Source organism: Oryctolagus cuniculus, chromosome 3, assembly GCF_964237555.1.
Source record: "Oryctolagus cuniculus chromosome 3, mOryCun1.1, whole genome shotgun sequence".
NCBI lineage: Eukaryota > Metazoa > Chordata > Mammalia > Lagomorpha > Leporidae > Oryctolagus > Oryctolagus cuniculus.
The window spans coordinates 176,036,598-176,054,777 of NC_091434.1; the positions used below are offsets into that span (position 1 = coordinate 176,036,598).

At 40.5% G+C, this 18,180-nt stretch overlaps 1 protein-coding gene across 1 annotated transcript in view; it reads right to left on the reverse strand.

Annotated features, from left to right (window-relative positions):
• The window catches only part of CNTNAP2 (contactin associated protein 2), a 2,389,242-nt gene that overhangs the window by 866,128 nt on the left and 1,504,934 nt on the right, over positions 1-18,180 (reverse strand). The window contains exon 12 of the mRNA XM_008258071.4: positions 3,872-3,991. Coding sequence (XP_008256293.2) covers positions 3,872-3,991 — 120 coding nt within the window. The remainder of the gene's footprint in view (positions 1-3,871; positions 3,992-18,180) is intronic.

The following is an 18,180-nucleotide window of genomic DNA, read 5'->3' on the forward strand; positions in this document are numbered from 1 at the left end:
AGGTTTTACCATTCTAGAGGATAATAGAATCTGATCAGCTAAATCCCAGGGCTTTATACAGCACAAATTATGTAAACAACCTTAATGGCTTTCTGATAAAACTACAAACCCAGTGCTAGGAAAAATGTAAGAGGTGTTTTTTATTTGCACTTTCAACTTCACACACTGGAGCACAGATGCTTACTTAAATTTTTTAAAAATTAAATATGAATTCAAAAAGAGCTATAGAGAAAATGAATTAAAGGATAGAATATTATGAAAAACAGTGTTTTCTGATATAAGAATAGGCTGTACCCTTCCAAGGACAATGGCTGGATCTAGCATTATTTATATTATTACTATTATTATTATTATTATTAATCATTGGTCACAAAGAACTAAATAAAAACTCTAAATATGAAAGGTCAAGATTTTTAGGGACAGAATGTTGTTAAATAACTGAAGAAAATAAGAAGTTAAAATATCACAACAAATGTACAACCAAGAGAGGTAAATACTAAAAATTTGATGTTATACATTCATAAAATTTATAATAGAGAGAAGATAAAAATTGAAAAAGAAGACAAGGATAACCATGACCATATTTACAGCATGCTGTAAGATTTAAAACAAGACCAGGTTTCACTTTTATAGAGTGATGAATTCTTCCACCAAGTGAATATATCCTCTCTTCAATGTCAACTGTGCAACACTTGAAAAGCTGATCATTGAAGGCACCCCCTAATTTCCAAGAGATGTAGCTCAATCCACGGTTCCCCCATCCAAGCTGTCCATACAGGCTCGAAAGAAGTTTCATCACTTTTGGCCATACCGCATTCCCTGGATCCTCGTTGCTATAATTTGCCATACTTCTGGCATACCACTGCATCTTTTTTTTTTTTTTAAAGGATGTATTTATTTATTTGAGAGGCAGAGTTACAGAGAGAGGGAGAGACAGAGAGAGAACTTCCATCCACTGATTCACTCCCCAAATGGCAGGAAGAGCTGGAGCTGGGCCAATCTGAAGCCAGAAGCTTCTTCTGGGTCTCCCACATGAGTGCAGAGGCCCACGCACTTGGGCCATCATCCACTGCCTTCCCAGGCCATTAGCAGCGAGCTGGATAGGAAGTGGAGCAGCCAGGACTTGAACCTGTACCCATATGGGATGCCAACACCCCAGGTGGAAACTTAATCTACTATGGCACAACCCTGGCCCCCTCCACTGCATCTTTGATATACTTTTGAATTTTTCAAAGTCACTGTCCACACTGAAACATCTTAACACTTTTTAGGACCCAAACAGTCATTTCAACATCCACAGGGATGATCCATTAACAACCAGCATTTTCCTTTGTGTGTGTGTGTGTGTGTGTGTTCATTCCTACAGAATTTTTGACTATTTTGTCACAAGATACCAGACCTCTACCTACTAAATTTTGAATAGGTGATTCCTAAAATGCCTCTATTCTGTTAACATCATCCTCTAAGTGATGTTATCAAATCCCATATATTCATATGTTAACAATTAGCACATCTCTATCTTTAACCCAAACAGGATTTTGGGGTTTATTCAACTGCAATATTTGCATCTCAATTTAGTTAGCATATAGCACTTTATATTTAACTAGGTCACAACTGAATTCTTGAGTCTTCTAAATCTGTTCTTCCCTTACGTTTCCACATTCTTAAATGGCACCGTGATACTTAAGAGTTGTTATTCATAACTACTATTACCTTTTTATCTAGTCCCTAACTACTACCTTTAAAATATATCTAAAATCTATTGCTTTTTCATCACTGGCCCCGTTTTAGTCCAAGGGAGTCTCATCTCTTCTTTGGCTTTTCATAACAGCTACGGACTTGCTGTTTTCACTTGGTCTCCCATGGCACCCCACGAGGTGGTTTTTAACTGCAATCAAGATCTTCCTGTCTTCCTGATTCAAATCTCTCATCTTTATGAATTCCACCCATTGAAGAATAATTAAAACCGAAGTCTTTCTCCATTACAGTTCTCACTGCTGGTTTGCTCTGGCCCTTGCCTATCATCCCACATCATTTTGAACTCCTTTCTGGGGCTCACTGTGCTGCAGGTACTGGGATGTCAGTTCTTTGGAATAAACCTGACATTTTTATGCATTGGGACATTCATTTGTGAGGCTCATTTCTTTTCCTCACCTTTTTGAGTGCTTTGACGGCTTCTATACTTTAGGTTTTGGGGCACATATACATTAAAGTGAAACATCAAGATGTTAAAAAATATATTGTGCTGTTCTCGTTTTTCTTGAACATGTATCTCTTGGGAATGCAGTAGCCCAAGCCAAGTTTCGTGATATGCCATTCTTTAAAATTTTTAAAAAATTTTTTTGACAGGCAGAGTGGATAGTGAGAGAGAGAGACAGAGAGAAAGGTCTTCCTTTGCCATTGGTTCACCCTTCAATGGCCGCCACGGCTGGCGCGCTCAGGCAGGCTCACCGCGCTGATCCGAAGGCAGGAGCCAGGTACTTATCCTGGTCTCCCATGGGGTGCAGGGCCCTAGCACTTGGGCCATCCTCCACTGCACTCCCTGGCCACAGCAGAGAGCTGGCCTGGAAGAGGGGCGACCGAGACAGAATCCGGCACCCCAACCGGGACTAGAACGCGGTGTGCCGGCGCCGCAAGGCGGAGGATTAGCCTAGTGAGCCGCGACTCACTTTGTGTCCTTTCCAGAAGATGAAATGATTGATGAGTGACAAAGGGCTAAAAAGTGCCTCTTGGCCTGTAAGACAAAATTCTTCAAGTGGTTTGGGACATACACATGTTCATAACTATTTTGAATGAATTAAAGAATGTTTTAACTGCAGAAAGTTATACCATATTCCTTCCTCCTGGGACAACATCTGGATTAATGGGCTAAACTCTAGTCCTGAATATTAAAGAGATCTTAATGAAAATCTAGGGATTTTAAGAAGTTTCTGGGAAAAAATGGAATTAAAAGATTATTTCGATGCCAAGTTGTTTTTAAATCCATTTTCCAATAACATTTTCCAATAACTATGTGAATATTCCTAATATATATATATAGATTCAAATTTTTTTGCACCAAAACAAATATATTTAATCCCATTTTTATGTTGCATGGCATAGAGTCATATGTGGCAATCATTGTTAGTAGCATCATAATTTCACTAATTCTACCATCTGACGATGGTACACACACCAAATACTGATTCTCTCATGAAGTCAGTAAATATTGAAAGTTTCATGCCCTTTTCCTTATTTGGGGGAGGATTCCAAGTGCCTGATGGAAAGATCTGCTTTTATTCCACACACTACTGTGGCAGTTTACAAGAATCCACAATCTAATATCATGACTCTGACATTTGATGTGGAAGTAAAGAAAAACCAGGTTATGTTTCCTAGTAGAAAGCTCCAAATAAATCTCAGGAAACCTTCTGGTAATCTTTGCCACTGCTAGAACTGCACTGCAATACCCACAAAGGTTCTTCCACTGTGGGGAATGGAGGCAGGTCTGGCACAGTGTCTAAGTATCCACTGTTGGGGAAGTGAGGAGTTTGAGCAATGACAAGAAACTGTCCTGGTCTCCATTACTCATGGAGGCTGCTTCAAGAACTAGATTTTTCTGTTAACCCACTTGGGTTTTTCCCCTACATACTGATGTGTTGCAATGCAAACCAGTAATTGTTTAAGTCAAAGGCAGGATTTTCAAAATACACAGTGTCAGGTTACTGCTTTGGAGATGCATCTCACATTCTATGTAACAAAGCCAGCAATATTTAGCTCCTTAAATGTGGTGCTAAGAATTCAGCACTGAAGAAACAGGGCATCCATGGACTTGTTGATCCTCAGCCCATGGAGAAGCCATCTTTATAAAACATGACTATGACACAGTTACCTGTCATGTTGCAGTACACCTTGAGAGGCCCCAGGGGTCCACTGCCATCAGGGTCTATCCAGTAGTAATTTGACGTCTGGCCCAGGTGCTTGTAGGCTTCGCAGGAAGGTTCGTAGATAGCTGCAATGAAACAGCCTACGTGAACACACGAAGAGAAAAGGCTCCCAGGCACTGCCCCAGTATCACCGCCAGGGCTGGCAAACCCCTGTCAGCAGGGACAACAAGAGCAAGTGGTCTTTGTCTCTAAATGTGAATGAAGAACTTGGTGTTTTCTCTAGTTAACAAACATAGACAGTGAATTCCTCCAATGACTTTATAGTTGGGAAAGGACGATAACAATCAAATTGTAAAACAAAAATAAATAAATTGTTAAACATACGTAATGTTTGTTTCATGGACACTCATGATCACTTTAACTGACAGTTATTTGTAGATATCATCTACATATTATAAGGGACCTTATTTTGTAATGTCACAAATATTGTTTGCCTTCTTGGGCTAACAACTAAGAGAGGAAAGAAAATTCCTTTTTGTACTCATTCACACACATACTTTTTTTTTGCATAGTTTAACTTTCCCACAAATTGTATGTGATTTTTGATCTTGTTTTATCTCAGGAAAAAATGAGAGATTTTTCTGACTCATTTTATTTGTTACAGGTGCTTTAATTACATCAAATCTAGTTTGTGCAGAAAGTTGACATTCATGTAAATTAAATTACAGGTTTCTTTCATTATTTTCCTTTTTGTTTTTGTGCTTGTGACAATTTTCTTTTTCTCACAGATATTGCACCTGTTTTCAGAAGTACAAAATGGACATTTACATATTTCCAGTGTTGTGAGAACATCTAAGATGCTATTGAGAAAACTTCTTTTTAACAGCTCCACCCTGGCATTTATCAATAATGTGAATGATTGCTTCACAAAACTAAGAAGTGTTTCCAGTAAAAAGCTGCCGACCTGACACACAAGTAGTGGAGATTTTTGGTAAAGTGCACTCCTGTCATACTCCCAGGACCTGTTGTATGTTAAATTTGAAATAAGAGTATTGACTCTGGGACCTCACTTTGTTATGTTCCTTTACCAAATCCTCTGTGCCTTCCTTTGGCTTCCTATGGCTTCCTGAGGATGGCAAACTTTCAATTTATTTTATTTCTTTTTTTTTTTTTAACTTTTATTTAATGAATATAAATTTCCAAAGTACAGCTTATGGATTACAATGGCTTCCCCCCAATAACGTCCCTTTATTTCAACAACAATAGCACACTCCTCTGAAACATTTCTAAAATTCTTTGGTTTACCCTTCTTCTTTCTCTCATTTCTGTCTTTCTGCAAACAGTTGAGTGCCTGTGTGTTGGGCAGTGGGCCAGGCACTGCAAACACAGCTGCAAACAATACAAGTAGAGCCCTTTGAGCAGAGAGCAGAGCTTGTTTACCAATTGTTCTGGTTTCCCGGTGCAGTCAGTGCTGCGGGAAGAAAGTGCAGTTCGAGAAGCAAGCAGATCCCAGCCACCTTTTGTCCCACTGCAATTATTCATTTGCCCATCTTCCATCTCTTTAGAATCTTACTTAGGTAATACACTGTACCGATGCCCTATCTGAAATGTCACATCAAGTACATATTGCAATAAAAAGCATGGAAAAGGTATTTTTAATTTTTAAGCACGAAGATTCCATACTTAAATGTAGGTTTTAGAAAGAAAACTCTGGGCCGGCGCCGCGGCTCACTAGGCTAATCCTCTGCCTTGCGGCGCCGGCACACCGGGTTCTAGTCCCGGTCACGGCGCCGGATTCTGTCCAGGTTGCCCCTCTTCCAGGCCAGCTCTCTGTTGTGGCCAGGGAGTGCAATGGAGGATGGCCCAAGTGCTTGGGGCCTGCACCCCATGGGAGACCAGGAGCAGCACCTGGCTCCAGGCTTTGGATCAGCGCGGTGCGCAGGCCGCAGCGCGCCATCTGTGGCGGCCATTGGGGGGTGAACCAACGGAAAAGGAAGAACTTTCTGTCTCTCTCTCTCTGCTTCTCTCTCTCTCACTGTCCACTCTGCCTGTCAATAAAAAAAAAAAAAAAAAAAAAAGAAAAGAAAACTCTGTGTAGCAAAGCAATAGGAAGAGATGCAAAGATAAAGAGAGCTTTTAAAAGGCCCTTTTTGCCATACAGCAGTTGGAAGATGCCCGGCACACAACAAACGAAAAGTACTTGGACTGACATTTTTTTAAGATCAGCAGGGCATGGAGGCCAGCAGGGCATGGAGGCGAGGAATAAATGGGAGCTAAGAATGAGCCAAGCTCACAATCTGAAAATAAACTGCCCTAATAATTTTTGACTCCACCTCTCCACATTTTTGGTATAGCTCAATATAATCTATGATGTCAGGCTCAGATTACAAGGTCTTCCCCTTAGTCCCTGTGGCCATATGGCACTGGAATCTTTCACCAGGTTGGGCATTTGGCCTGGAGGGTAAGATGTTGGTGGAGGGACTGGTTGGATCCTCGGCTCTGCTTCTGATTGTAGCTTCCTGATAAAGCAGACTCTGGGAGGCAGAAATGAGAGCGCAACTGATCACATTCCTGCCACTCACATGGGAGGCTACTGTAGGCATTTGGGAGTGAAGCAGCAAATGGGATCTCCTCTTTCTCCCTGTGTGTCTGTCCCTCTGCCTCTTAAGTAAAAAGTATAGAGAGAAAATGTTGAAAAAATGTTATTTTCTATTATTTATTAACACTCATTCTCTTTCCCTTCTGCCAAAATTCCTGTCATTGTTCTTATCTATCAGTATCTGGTTTATAACATTCACTCTTAAGGGGATTGTTCTATTAAAATACCTCTTCATTTGTCACCAATTAGGCCCATTAATTAATGTTAGTCTAGTCATAAACCATCACTTTCACTATGTTAAAAATGTATAATGTTTCTCTAATATCTGTGATACTATATCACATACTCTCATGCACACATAGAAGAACTTTTCAAACCTAGTTCTTTGTTTGCAATATTTTGCTAATGTCAACCTCGCACGCTGGTCTGGAAAATGTGCTCCAGGAGCGTGTTTAACTCATGTTTACTCTTTCTGGGGTTTCTTTTGTCTGCAATATGCCACAACCTTCTTTCTCAATCCACAGAACCTCTTAATCAGAGCTAGCAATTAAGGCAGAAGGGGTAAGAAGCACACCTCTGTAAGTAAACATTTAAGTTCAAATGCTGACTCCACAAAGGACTACTTCTATAACTCTGGCAAAGTTTCCTAACTCCACTTAGCCTTATCTGGAGAATAACAGGTATATGAAAGGACATCATGAGGATTGGAAGAGATAATCCCCACCAATTGCTTTACACAGTGTGTTATCCATGATAAACATTTAACAGGTGGCATTTTTGGCATTTTATTATTAACATGATACTTACTGTCTAGGTACCACTAACATATCTCCTTCTTAAGGAAACTCTCAGTAGTCAGTATGTCTTTCTGTAGAATCCAGGGCACTTACTGCTTTTTGCATGTACTGTATTACTGGAGTGTAGTTAGAACTTGATTGACTGTTATTAACTGAATTTCATGTATGAAAACCCTATTTCCTAATAGGACTGTGAATTGTCATAAGGGCAGGGTCTGTAAAACGTGTTTTTCTTTTTTACTTCAACCTAATACAGTAGATATTTTAGAAAAAGTTACCAGAGTTGAATTTAAAATTTACCTATGCTTCATGCTATTCTGATTTTGGTAGAGGCATATGTATCTTAAAACATGATTGAATAAGTTTAGGAGACTACTGTATTTCTTGGCAAGTATACAAGACTTAAACAAGGGCTATGACCACTTCTCAATAATTTGCTAATAGTAGATGTTGAAGGCAGAGGAATGTAGGAAATGTTGGTAAACAAGACTGCTTCTCTTTTTCTTCCAAGTGTGACAATTATTCTCCTTGTCTTTAACCCATGACAAACCCACTACTTGCATTTGCCTCATCCAACTAATGGAAAACTAGGGACTTCAGTCCCAGCTTGTGCATGTGTGAGCATCACCTGCAGAGCTTATTAAAACAGATTCCTGGCTTCACCCTAGAGTCTGACTTGGTGGAGAACTTGTGGCTTAACAAGCTCCCAACTACTGCTGGTGCAGCTGCTACTCAGACTGCATTTTGAGTAATGTGGGTGTAGTCCGGAAAAGGAAGTTAGCTCAAGAAGGGTGGACCAGGGGCAGGCATTGCGGTGTGGCAGGTTGAGCCACCGTCTGACACGCCCATATCCCATATTAGAATGGCAGTTTGAGTCCTAGCTCCCCCTCTTCTGATTCAGCTTCCTGGTATTGCATTCTGGGATGCAGTGGATAATGGTTCAAGTGTTGGGCCTCTACCACCTACATGAGAGACATGGATTGAGTTCCAGGCTCCTAGCTTTGGCTTGGCCTAACTGGCAAACAAAGATCTCACTGACAGTTCCTCTGCCTTTCAAATAGATGAAAATAAATAAAAATATTAGATTTTAAAAAGCATGGATTAATCTTTATACTTAAATATCTAAGAAAATTAGATCACTAAAGGTAGTAAATTTTTATTTTTATTTATTTGTTGGAGAGTCAGAGATATTTCATCCCTTTAGTCACTCCCCAAATACCCACAATAACTGGGGCTGAACTAGAATAAAAACCAGGAGACTGGAACTCAATACATGTCTCGCACATGGGGGCCCAAACACTTGGGCCATCAGTGCTACCTTTCAGGGTCCACATCAGCAGGAAGCTGGAGTCAAGAGCTGGAGCTGGAATTTGACCCCAGGCACCTGACATGGGATGTGGGTGTTTTAAGCAATACAGTAAAATCCTAAATGTAATAAGGTTGAAATGCCACTTAACCTCCCTCGGAATATTAAAATGGAATGAGATTTAAAATTCTAGATAAAAGCACAATATAGGTAGGGGTCGTTGTATGGGGAGCAGTTCCCTCCGCTGGGATGATCTGCATTCCACACTGCAATTCCTGTATTGCAGTCCTGGCTCCATTCTTGATTCCAGCTTCCTGCCGATGTGCACACTTGGAGGCGGTGGGCAATAGTCATGTCCCTGCCACCATGTGGGAGACCTGGATTAACTCCCTGCCTCCTGGCTTCTGCCTATCTCAGCCTGGCTGTTGCAGGCATTTTGGGATTGAAATGATAGATGGCAGGACTCTGCCTCTGTCTCTTTGTCAAAAATAATAATAAATCCTAAAAATGTGTATATTTATGAATGTACAAAAAATACTTGGAAAGAAATATGTGAAGACAATAACAGTGGGTATCTTAAACAGTTTATGGGTGACTTAAAGCTTTTCATACTTTTCGGTATTTGCAACATCACTTTGTAATGTGTACAGTTTATATTATTTTCTCACTAAGAATACACTATAAGATATATCATATATAGAGTACGGGGGTAAATGACAAGGGCAGTTGTCATTTAGTAAAATTGCATTACTTTTATAATCTGAATAAGGAAATTTTAGTTCAAATCTCCCTTCCTTCATTTACTACCTGTAAACTCTCCCTAACCTTTTGCTTTCTCGACTGTAAAATGAAGGCAATGATAACCCCTTTATCAAATTACTGTGAGAATTAAATGAAATCACATACTTTGTAAACTAGAGTATTGCTTATATATATTTAAATATTATGCAAAGTGAGCTAATGAAAGAACTGACCCTGCCCACCTCAACAAATTACTCTTTACCAGTGGAACGCTAGCAGAGTTGCATGATCTTTGCACATCAAGACTTAGCAGATGACAGAGCACAAGGCAAAGGGAGAACCCACCTGGGACCATCATCAGTAACTGGGGTTTGCTCACAGACAAGTGAGGTAATGGGGCTGATGGCAAAGTAAATAGATGCATGAAGACCTTCGATCTATTGGTAAAGTTTCTCTGTTGGAACTCTAAGTCCCAAATAAGAAGTCTCATATTGTTCTATTAATTCATTAGCAAATCTCAGTTATTCAGAAATGGCACTACTTGAACACATCAGACTGAATTTCATAGCATGCCAAAACTCAGAACAGACAAGTGTTAAGTATCTTGCTCATATTTATTAAACAATACTGTCTAACACTGTGGCTCCCCGTCTTCGTGGAGGAACGACACAGGACCCTGCGCTGTTCTTTTGTCTGCTCGGCCCTCCCTGGGTGTGCTGCTGGTTCTTTCCGGGTTGGCTACCGACCCTTCCACCTCCGTGGAAGGGTGGTTCCCCCTAGCCACTTTCCCCACTTCCGCGGGGGAGCGGCACACCACCGGCCGGCTCTCTCGGGGGCTGCACAGGTGTTCCTTCAGATAGATGTTCCCCTTAGATGTTCCTGGTGCATGTTGTCTCTCTCCTCCTTTATAGTCCTCTTCCACCAATCCCAACTCTGCTACCCACATGCCGAGTACGCTGCTCTCCTCCAATCAGGAGCAGGTCCTGCTGCTTATTGGTTGAACTGGAGGCAGCTGTGTAGAAGCTGTTTCCTCCTCTCCCAGTGCCATATTGTGGGAGAGCAGATGCATAGAATAAGTCTTAATTCCAGTAACAGTCTAGTCCAAGTTGCTCCCAGTTGCTCCCCACATAACACCATGTGGCATACAATGGAAGATCGTAAAGGATACTATGAGTTTTTAATTGCTGCTATACCAAGTGACCTGACACTTAGAGACTTAACACAAATTATCATCTTACAGTTCTGGAAATATGGACACAGTTATGATTGTAAGGTTCTAGTCAGAATATGAAAGCAGGGCTTACTGTGTTAAATTCAAGGGGTCAGTTCGGCTGAAAACTCTAGGGAAGACTTCATTTATTGCCTTTTCCAGGTTCTAGAGGCTGAATGCATTCCTTGGCTGTCTCATTCTTCCATCTGCACAGTCAGCAATGGCTGGTGGAATTTTTCCCAGGCTACACTGCTCTGAATCTATGCTTTCATTGTCATTGTCATTCTCTTCTCTGAGAATTTTTAAAGGCCCTGTATTTACATTAGGTCCATTCAGATAATCCAGGATAATCTCAAGCAAATGACATTGATTTAATCACATGGTATCTGCCATACAAGTTTACATATTCACTTGTTCTGTAGATTATGCCATTGGCGTATTTTAGGGGGTAGGGGACTTTATTATTTTTTAAGATTTATTTATTTTACTTGAAAGTCAGAGAGAAAGAAGGAGAGGCAGAGAGAGAGAGAGGTCTTCCATCTGCTTGTTCAATTCCTGGTTGGCCACAGTGGCTGGAACTGTGCTGACCCAAAGCCAGGAGCTTCTTCTGGGTCTCCCATGTGGGTGCAGTGGCCCAAGGACTTGGGCCATCTTGTACTGCTTTCCCAGGCCATAGGACAGAGCTGGACTGGAAGAGGAGCAGCTGGGACTTGAACTGGTGCCCATATGGGATGCCGGCACTGTAGGTGGCGGCTTTACCTGCCATGCACCCATGCCAGCCCCGAGGACTTTATCTTTGTAAAATATGAAAATATGAGTGGGTATTTTGAACAGTGGTTAAGACATCGGTTAGGGCACCTGTATCCCATATTGGAGTGCCTGGGTTCTTGTCCAGGCTCTGCTTCCAATTCCAACTTCTTGCTAATGCACATCCTGGGAGGCAAGTTGATGGCTTAAGTATTTAGGTTCCTGCCACCCATGTGGGAGAACTGAATTAAGTTTCAGGATCCTGGCTTTGGTTTGGCCTAGTCTTGGTGTTGTGGGCATTTAGGGAGTGAATCAGCAGATGGAAGGTCTCTGTCTCTCACTTTGTCTCTGACTTTAAAAAATTGAAAATGAAGTCTCTCTGTATACCTATATGAATATATTATAAATGCTCTATTTAAAGTGCAGCCACTATTGAGGAGCTAATGTATTCTAGCGTCATTGAATAATAAAAGCAGTATTCAGCTGAAAAATAAATGAAGACAAAAGAAGGAAGTCAAACTTTTGTAGCGAAGGTTAAAGGTCCAAATGGTCCTGAAGGTTACAGCATCAGTAGAACACTGCACATGTGCTTCCTCCGCTCACCTAGACCTAGTCAAGGCCAGGAGGGGAGAAACACTGTCAAAGCAAGCTTCTTACGATTGCCTAATCACTGGCAGAGAGAAGAGAAAAAGTTTCACAGATGTACAACAGACCTAATGCACTAGGAAATAAACCATCCTATAAAGAATGGGGAAGAGGAGAAACACAAAAGACCAGCTAATTCCAAGAATACCTGGGCTCTGCTGATGCTACTGCGTTCAGGGAGGCTCTCACCACGTCTCTCTAGGTTTTGTATCATGAAAAAGGCCAATAAGCATGGGGCATGCGTCCTTCCTGTCATTACCTGGAAAAGCATTTGTAATGCTAGAAGTGACTAAAAATCACCTGTATCAAAAAAATCAGAAGTCAAAAATGCACAGAAACACAAAATTTGTACTCAGAACATCATCTTCAGTCTCCCTGATGGCACATAAGATGGACAGAGTTTACTTCTAACAAAAACTAAAACTGGGAAAAACATAAGATAATTTCATACTGTATTTGAGACTGAATGTTATAGCATGACATTTGAGAATCAATTTTTACAAGCATTCTCACCTTCCAGCTTCGTTTTGGAAGACATTGTTGCTTAGCCCCCATTTCTACTCACCATGGTAGGGACTAAGTCACAAGACACTTCAAAGAGACATTGGCTTCCTGGAATCCAGCCCTGACATTTAATCTAAAACATGAGTGCAACAGAAATGTTTTATATGGTACCTACTTTAGTTGGCCATGTTCAGGCTAGGATGGTTTCTTGGGTCTCCTCTACTCTGATTCCTCTTCAACCATGAAGCCACTTTATTATCTTTATCTGGCTTCAAAAATAGATTTCTTTATTGTAAAGAGATGTCTCTCATTTGAAACTAGGAAACTAATTGGCTTTCTGGTTTCAATCGGGTTCTACTGAATTTGTTTGAAGAAATTGGTTTTCCTAGAACCTAATTATTCCTGTTAAGGCGACTCCTGAGGTTTGTGCACAACCAAGCTGAAAATCCAGAGAGGTGACAATGACCTTGGGACCTGCCTCACTGAAAGCTCCCTAATTCTAGGACCATGCAATTATTTTTAATTAGTACGATGGTAGCTTCACAATAGCTATGTCCTCATTAACACTTGAATATTAACCTCATATGTTCTCCGTCTCTTTGGATTTTTCTGTTAAGACTGAGTGAATGCCCCGAGTAAATTACATTATTTCCCATAGGAACAACTGTCTCATTACTGTCACACAGCAAACAATGACAGTAGGGAGAGTATGGGTTTAAAAACAGATATTCCACATGCCAATTTTGTGTTATGATCTCCCCATGAATACAGTGTCTGTAGAAGGTGTTATTCATTACAGCCCTCTAATGGGTTCTTTCACCTGTCCAAATCTCAAGGGAGAGACAGTAATTTAGGAGAAAATGAAGAAAAGTTTTGGTTTCTTTTTAAAAGAAAAAAACAACTTGTAGTTCTCTTACTCAACAAGTTGTTGTTGTTGTTGTTGTTGTTGTTTTTGAAACCGGAGCAACATTTGCTTTTTATTATTTCCACTCTCTCCCTTCCCCACACCCATCCCATTTCTGTTTTTTGTTTCATTCTTCCCAAATCCTACTATTATTTGCATTGATTTCAAGACACTGCTTTAAAGAAAACAAAGTCCATACATTTGCAACGTTACTCACAAAACTAGAAGGCTTTGTCTTTGTATGATTATGGCTATCAAGTTTCTTGGCAATGTTAATATCCATTCTTGGTATTCTCTGACCTCTACTCTACAGGATAGCAAATGGTCCGGTATTTCATGACTCAATCTGGACAGTACTACCTGTATTTCATTCATTTTTACTTTTAAATAATAGAAAACTCTAAGAGGAGGTATGGGGAAGGGAAGTCTCCAAAAACCAAATGGGCATATTAAAAACTCATGCCGTCTCACTTTAATCTCCACAATAAAGCTCACCAGTCCTGATTATCACTTGCTCAGATCCTGTAGGGATTGCTGTACCATCTTTTTGCTCCATCTACTTAATTTCTCATTCCCATTTTGAACCTTCTCACTCTCATTTTCACTGTCCAAATAATAAGACTAAAAAGATTTACTTAAAATGTGTCAGCATCCATATCTACCTCCTTCACTATAACTCTGAGAATATTCAGCAGGTCCTTCTCCCCCTCCTTTTTTTTTTTAAAGATTTGTTTATCCGAAAGGCAGAATTATATGAAGAGAGGGAGAGACAGACACAGAAATAGACAGATCTTCTATCTTCAGGTTCACTAACCAAATGGACACAAAGACCAGGCCTGGACTTTGCGGCAGCCAAGAACCTTGAATTCTATCCTGTCTCCTACATGGGCTAAGGGGCCCAAGTACTTGTATCATCATCTTTTGCCTTCCCAGGAACATTAGCAGGGAGCTGTGTGAAAAGTGGAACAGCTGGGACTCAAACCAGCACTCATGGGATGCTCGTGCTGCAGGTGGCAGTTTAACTCACCGTGCCACAACACCAGGCCCCCCCTTTTACCTTCTCTATTGCTGATTAACTAAATTGGTGGTATGTACTAATATGGTGCCAGTATTTAGTACTATGCTTTCTACAAAGAATAAAAATCAAATTAATCATAGATTCTGGCTCTAGAGGATTCACTATCTAATAATATATGGGACAGGCATGTTAACAGATAAAATATTGTATGACCTATTAAATGGTATAAAAGAGACAGAAATAAAGGACTTTGAGAACTTAGATAGAGGATTGGATAACTCAGTTTAGGATAGTTCAGGAAGCCTTCATTTGTGACGTCAGTTGAAACTGATTCTTAAAGGATAAAAAGGAGTTTGCAGAGAAGCAGGAAGAGGGACTCCATCTTCCTAATGCCATGTTACTCCACCTGCGCTCAGTTAATTTAAGAGTGCTTTCTTGATTCTTCTCCCTCTTTTTCTACTTGCTGTGTATTCTCTGTACATCTATCCTGATCTCCCTTATCTTGGTGGGTAAGGAAGGTGGAGGAAGAAATGTCCATGTTGTCCCAGTCCTGTTCTTCACCCAATGTAGGTAAACTGGGGTTTCTCTACCACTTGCCCCTTAAGTCTGCAGGTCACAATGATATCACTGCTGCTTCACTTTTTGGAGCACCATGGACGTCTACCATGACTTCCATGAAGTCTTGTTCTCTGTGAGGGTATAGACACTGTAATTGTTGGCTGTCCCCTCGTTGAAATGTGTTCTTAGCTTCTGCGCCCTGACACTTGTCTGCATTTTCTCTTGCCCTTCAATCACATGATCCTGTCCCCTACCTGTTTTTCTTCTCCTGGCTTGGAAAAGGAGCTATTCTCTGAGGGCTCCTCTTGTCATGGAGGCTGTGTCACTGCCATCTGCTCAGGACAGCTATTTAAATTGTACAAGACTATGCACTTAGGAAAAGGCAGAGCCAGGCTATGAAGGAATTCTGCCTTCATGGTCCCTGACTTAAATATCAGGCTAAGTTTTCTACACTGATCTCCTTGATGAAGGTGTATTGCATTCTCCTTTCCTGAAGATAGCATGGAAAGGGTGTTAAGTTGTGTTTTGCTAAGGAAACACCTAAAACAGAACAGATTGTTCTTGTTTATAACTTGTGTGTGTGCATCAAGGAAGGGAAAAAGAAGTGGGAAAATTGTCCCATAGTTTTTAGCTGAACAAAATTTATTAAGAAAATCAAATGTGTTTCTGATGAGAGAGTGCTAACTCCAAATGCAAACTGCAGTCATTTTGAGTAAAGTCATCCTAGTGACTTAAATAATAAAAAGATAATTATATTTTATAATAATTTACACCTTTAAAGTGTTTTACTTTGGGGTTAGCGCTGGGGCCTAGCAGGTAGTGCCCCGCCTGCAGTGCCAGCATCCCATATGGGTGCCATTTTGAGACCCGGCTGCTCCACTTCCAATCCAGCTTTCTGCCGTGGCCTGGGAAAGCAGGAGATGGTCCAAGTCCTTGGGCCCCTGCACCTGCATGGGGAGACCTGGAGGAAGCTCCTGGCTCCTGGCTTCGCATCTGTGCAGCTCCAGCCATTGCAGCCAATTGGGGAGTGAACCAGTGGATGGAAGACCTCTCTCTCTGCACCTCTCCTTCTCTGTGTAACTCTAATTTTCAAATAAATAAATACATCTTAAAAAATAAAATATTTTACTTTAATATATTGGACATAATGAATGAGGAAATAGGACTGATTTTAAGTGTCAAATAAAACCTTTTAAATTTAATGGAAAGATGCATCATAAAAAATTGTGAGCCTTAAAACTTGAAAAGGAAACAGGTCATTTTTTATTCAGTTACTATTTATAGCCATTAGCTATATTCCCACTAAACTAGGGATTTTTTTTTGCCTTTTTACTTGTTAAGTTTTTTGGTGAAATATTAAGTCTTTTTACTGCAAGGTAATTTTAAAATATGTTATCTCAAAAAGTAAAAAAAAAAATAAGAAAGGGAGAAGAAAAGAGTGTGGAAGGGAGGGAGGGAGGGAATATCATTAGGTTCTTTGAATTATATCTACAAATTACATTGAATCTGTTAAATACAAATCAAAAATTAAAACTAAAATATATATATATAAATAAATGTTTTTTTAAAAAAGAGAAACAGACTGTTTACCGTAGCAGAAGGTCATAAAGAAGACTAACACAATGCGAAGATCCCTGGGTTAATAAGTCAAAATTCCTTTCTTGTGTTTGGGTTTAGTAAGTCCATAGGCTTCAATTGTTTGCCACTTCACTTTTCTGAGTATGAATTTTTGTCTATGGAATGAGCAATTTGATGGGAGAATATTCACATTCTCTTAGGTCAATCACTCCATAATGTTTTAAGCTGATGGTTCACATTTCAAAGGCCATAAAAATGAATTATCTTTGCTAACACTTTATTATCCCTTGCCCTATTATTTAAGCATCAGTGTAGTGGTGAAGATATTATGGGTGATTTCAGAGTTCTTCAGGATGTTAGCATTTACTTTAGATTTAGGATACAAGAATTCCCTGACAGTGGGAAGATTATAAAAAGGTAGGCTTGTTTTATAATGACATGTTTCAAAACATGAGAATTTTACTATTGTTAAATGTGATTTACAGCACTTCCTGCTGCATGAGGTCCTAGTCAGAAACAAATAACAGAATTTGCCCATCTTCAAAATAAGCCACTTGAGTAGAGATTAAGGGATCAACATTTTTACCATTCTTTTTTTTAAGATTTATTTATTTAATTGAAAGAGTTACACAGAGAGAGGAGAGGCAGAGAGAGGTCTTACATTCGATGGTTCGCTCCCCAATTGGCTGCAACGGCCGAAGCTGTGCCAATCCGAAGCCAGGAGGAGCTTCTTCTGGGTCTCCCACGTGGGTGCAGGGGCCCAAGGACTTGGGCCATCTTCTACTGCTTTCCCAGGCCATAGCACAGAGCTGGATGGGAAGTGGAGTAGCCAGGACTAGAACCAGCACACATATGGGATACCGGCGCTTCAGGACAGGGCGTTAACCTGCTAGGCCACAGCGCCAGCCCCAACCTTCACCATTCTTTACCCAGGCATGAACCAGGGAGGTAATAATGCTTTAAAATATTGAGGCACATTGCAACTTGTACATTGAATTACTCACTGTAAGAGAAGCTTTTCTCCCGTTACTTTGCCCTCACCTATCCTATTTACAGCAGAGGGGAAGAGGAAAAATGTGCATTTCTGCCTTGCAGAATAGTTTGTCATGATAATGACAGACTAGGCCATTAGGAGAAAGCTATGTTATGCTTATGTTCTCATTCAGAAAGACAGGGAAACCTATACATGTTTGGACAATGTTCATTTTATGTATGGAAGAACCATGATATACTTTTTTAAAAAGACTTTATTTATTTGAAAGGCAAAGTTAAGAGAAAGGTAGAGAGGGAAAGAGAGCAAGAGAGAGCTAGTAAAAGAGATCTATCCACTGGTCCACTCCCCAAGTGCCCACAATGGCTGGAGCTGAGCCCATTAGAAGCCAGCACCCAGAAGCTTCTTCTGGGTCTCCCACGTGGGTACAGGGGCCCAAGGACTTGGGTTATCCTCTGCTGCTTTCCCAGGCCATAGCAGAGAGCTGGATCAGAAGTGGAGCAGCCGGGTCTTGAAACAGCACCCATATGGGATGCCGGCGCTGCAGGCTAGGGCCTCAACCCTTTGTGCCATGGTGCCAACCCCACTGTTTACTATGTTTTCTTCCCTAGCAGCATGGTATCTGATGGCATGAAATAGTTTAAAAGGTCACAGAATATTTAATTTCTGTGGAAATTATTATAAAAAATATCGCATTATCCAGTGTTTCCAAATAA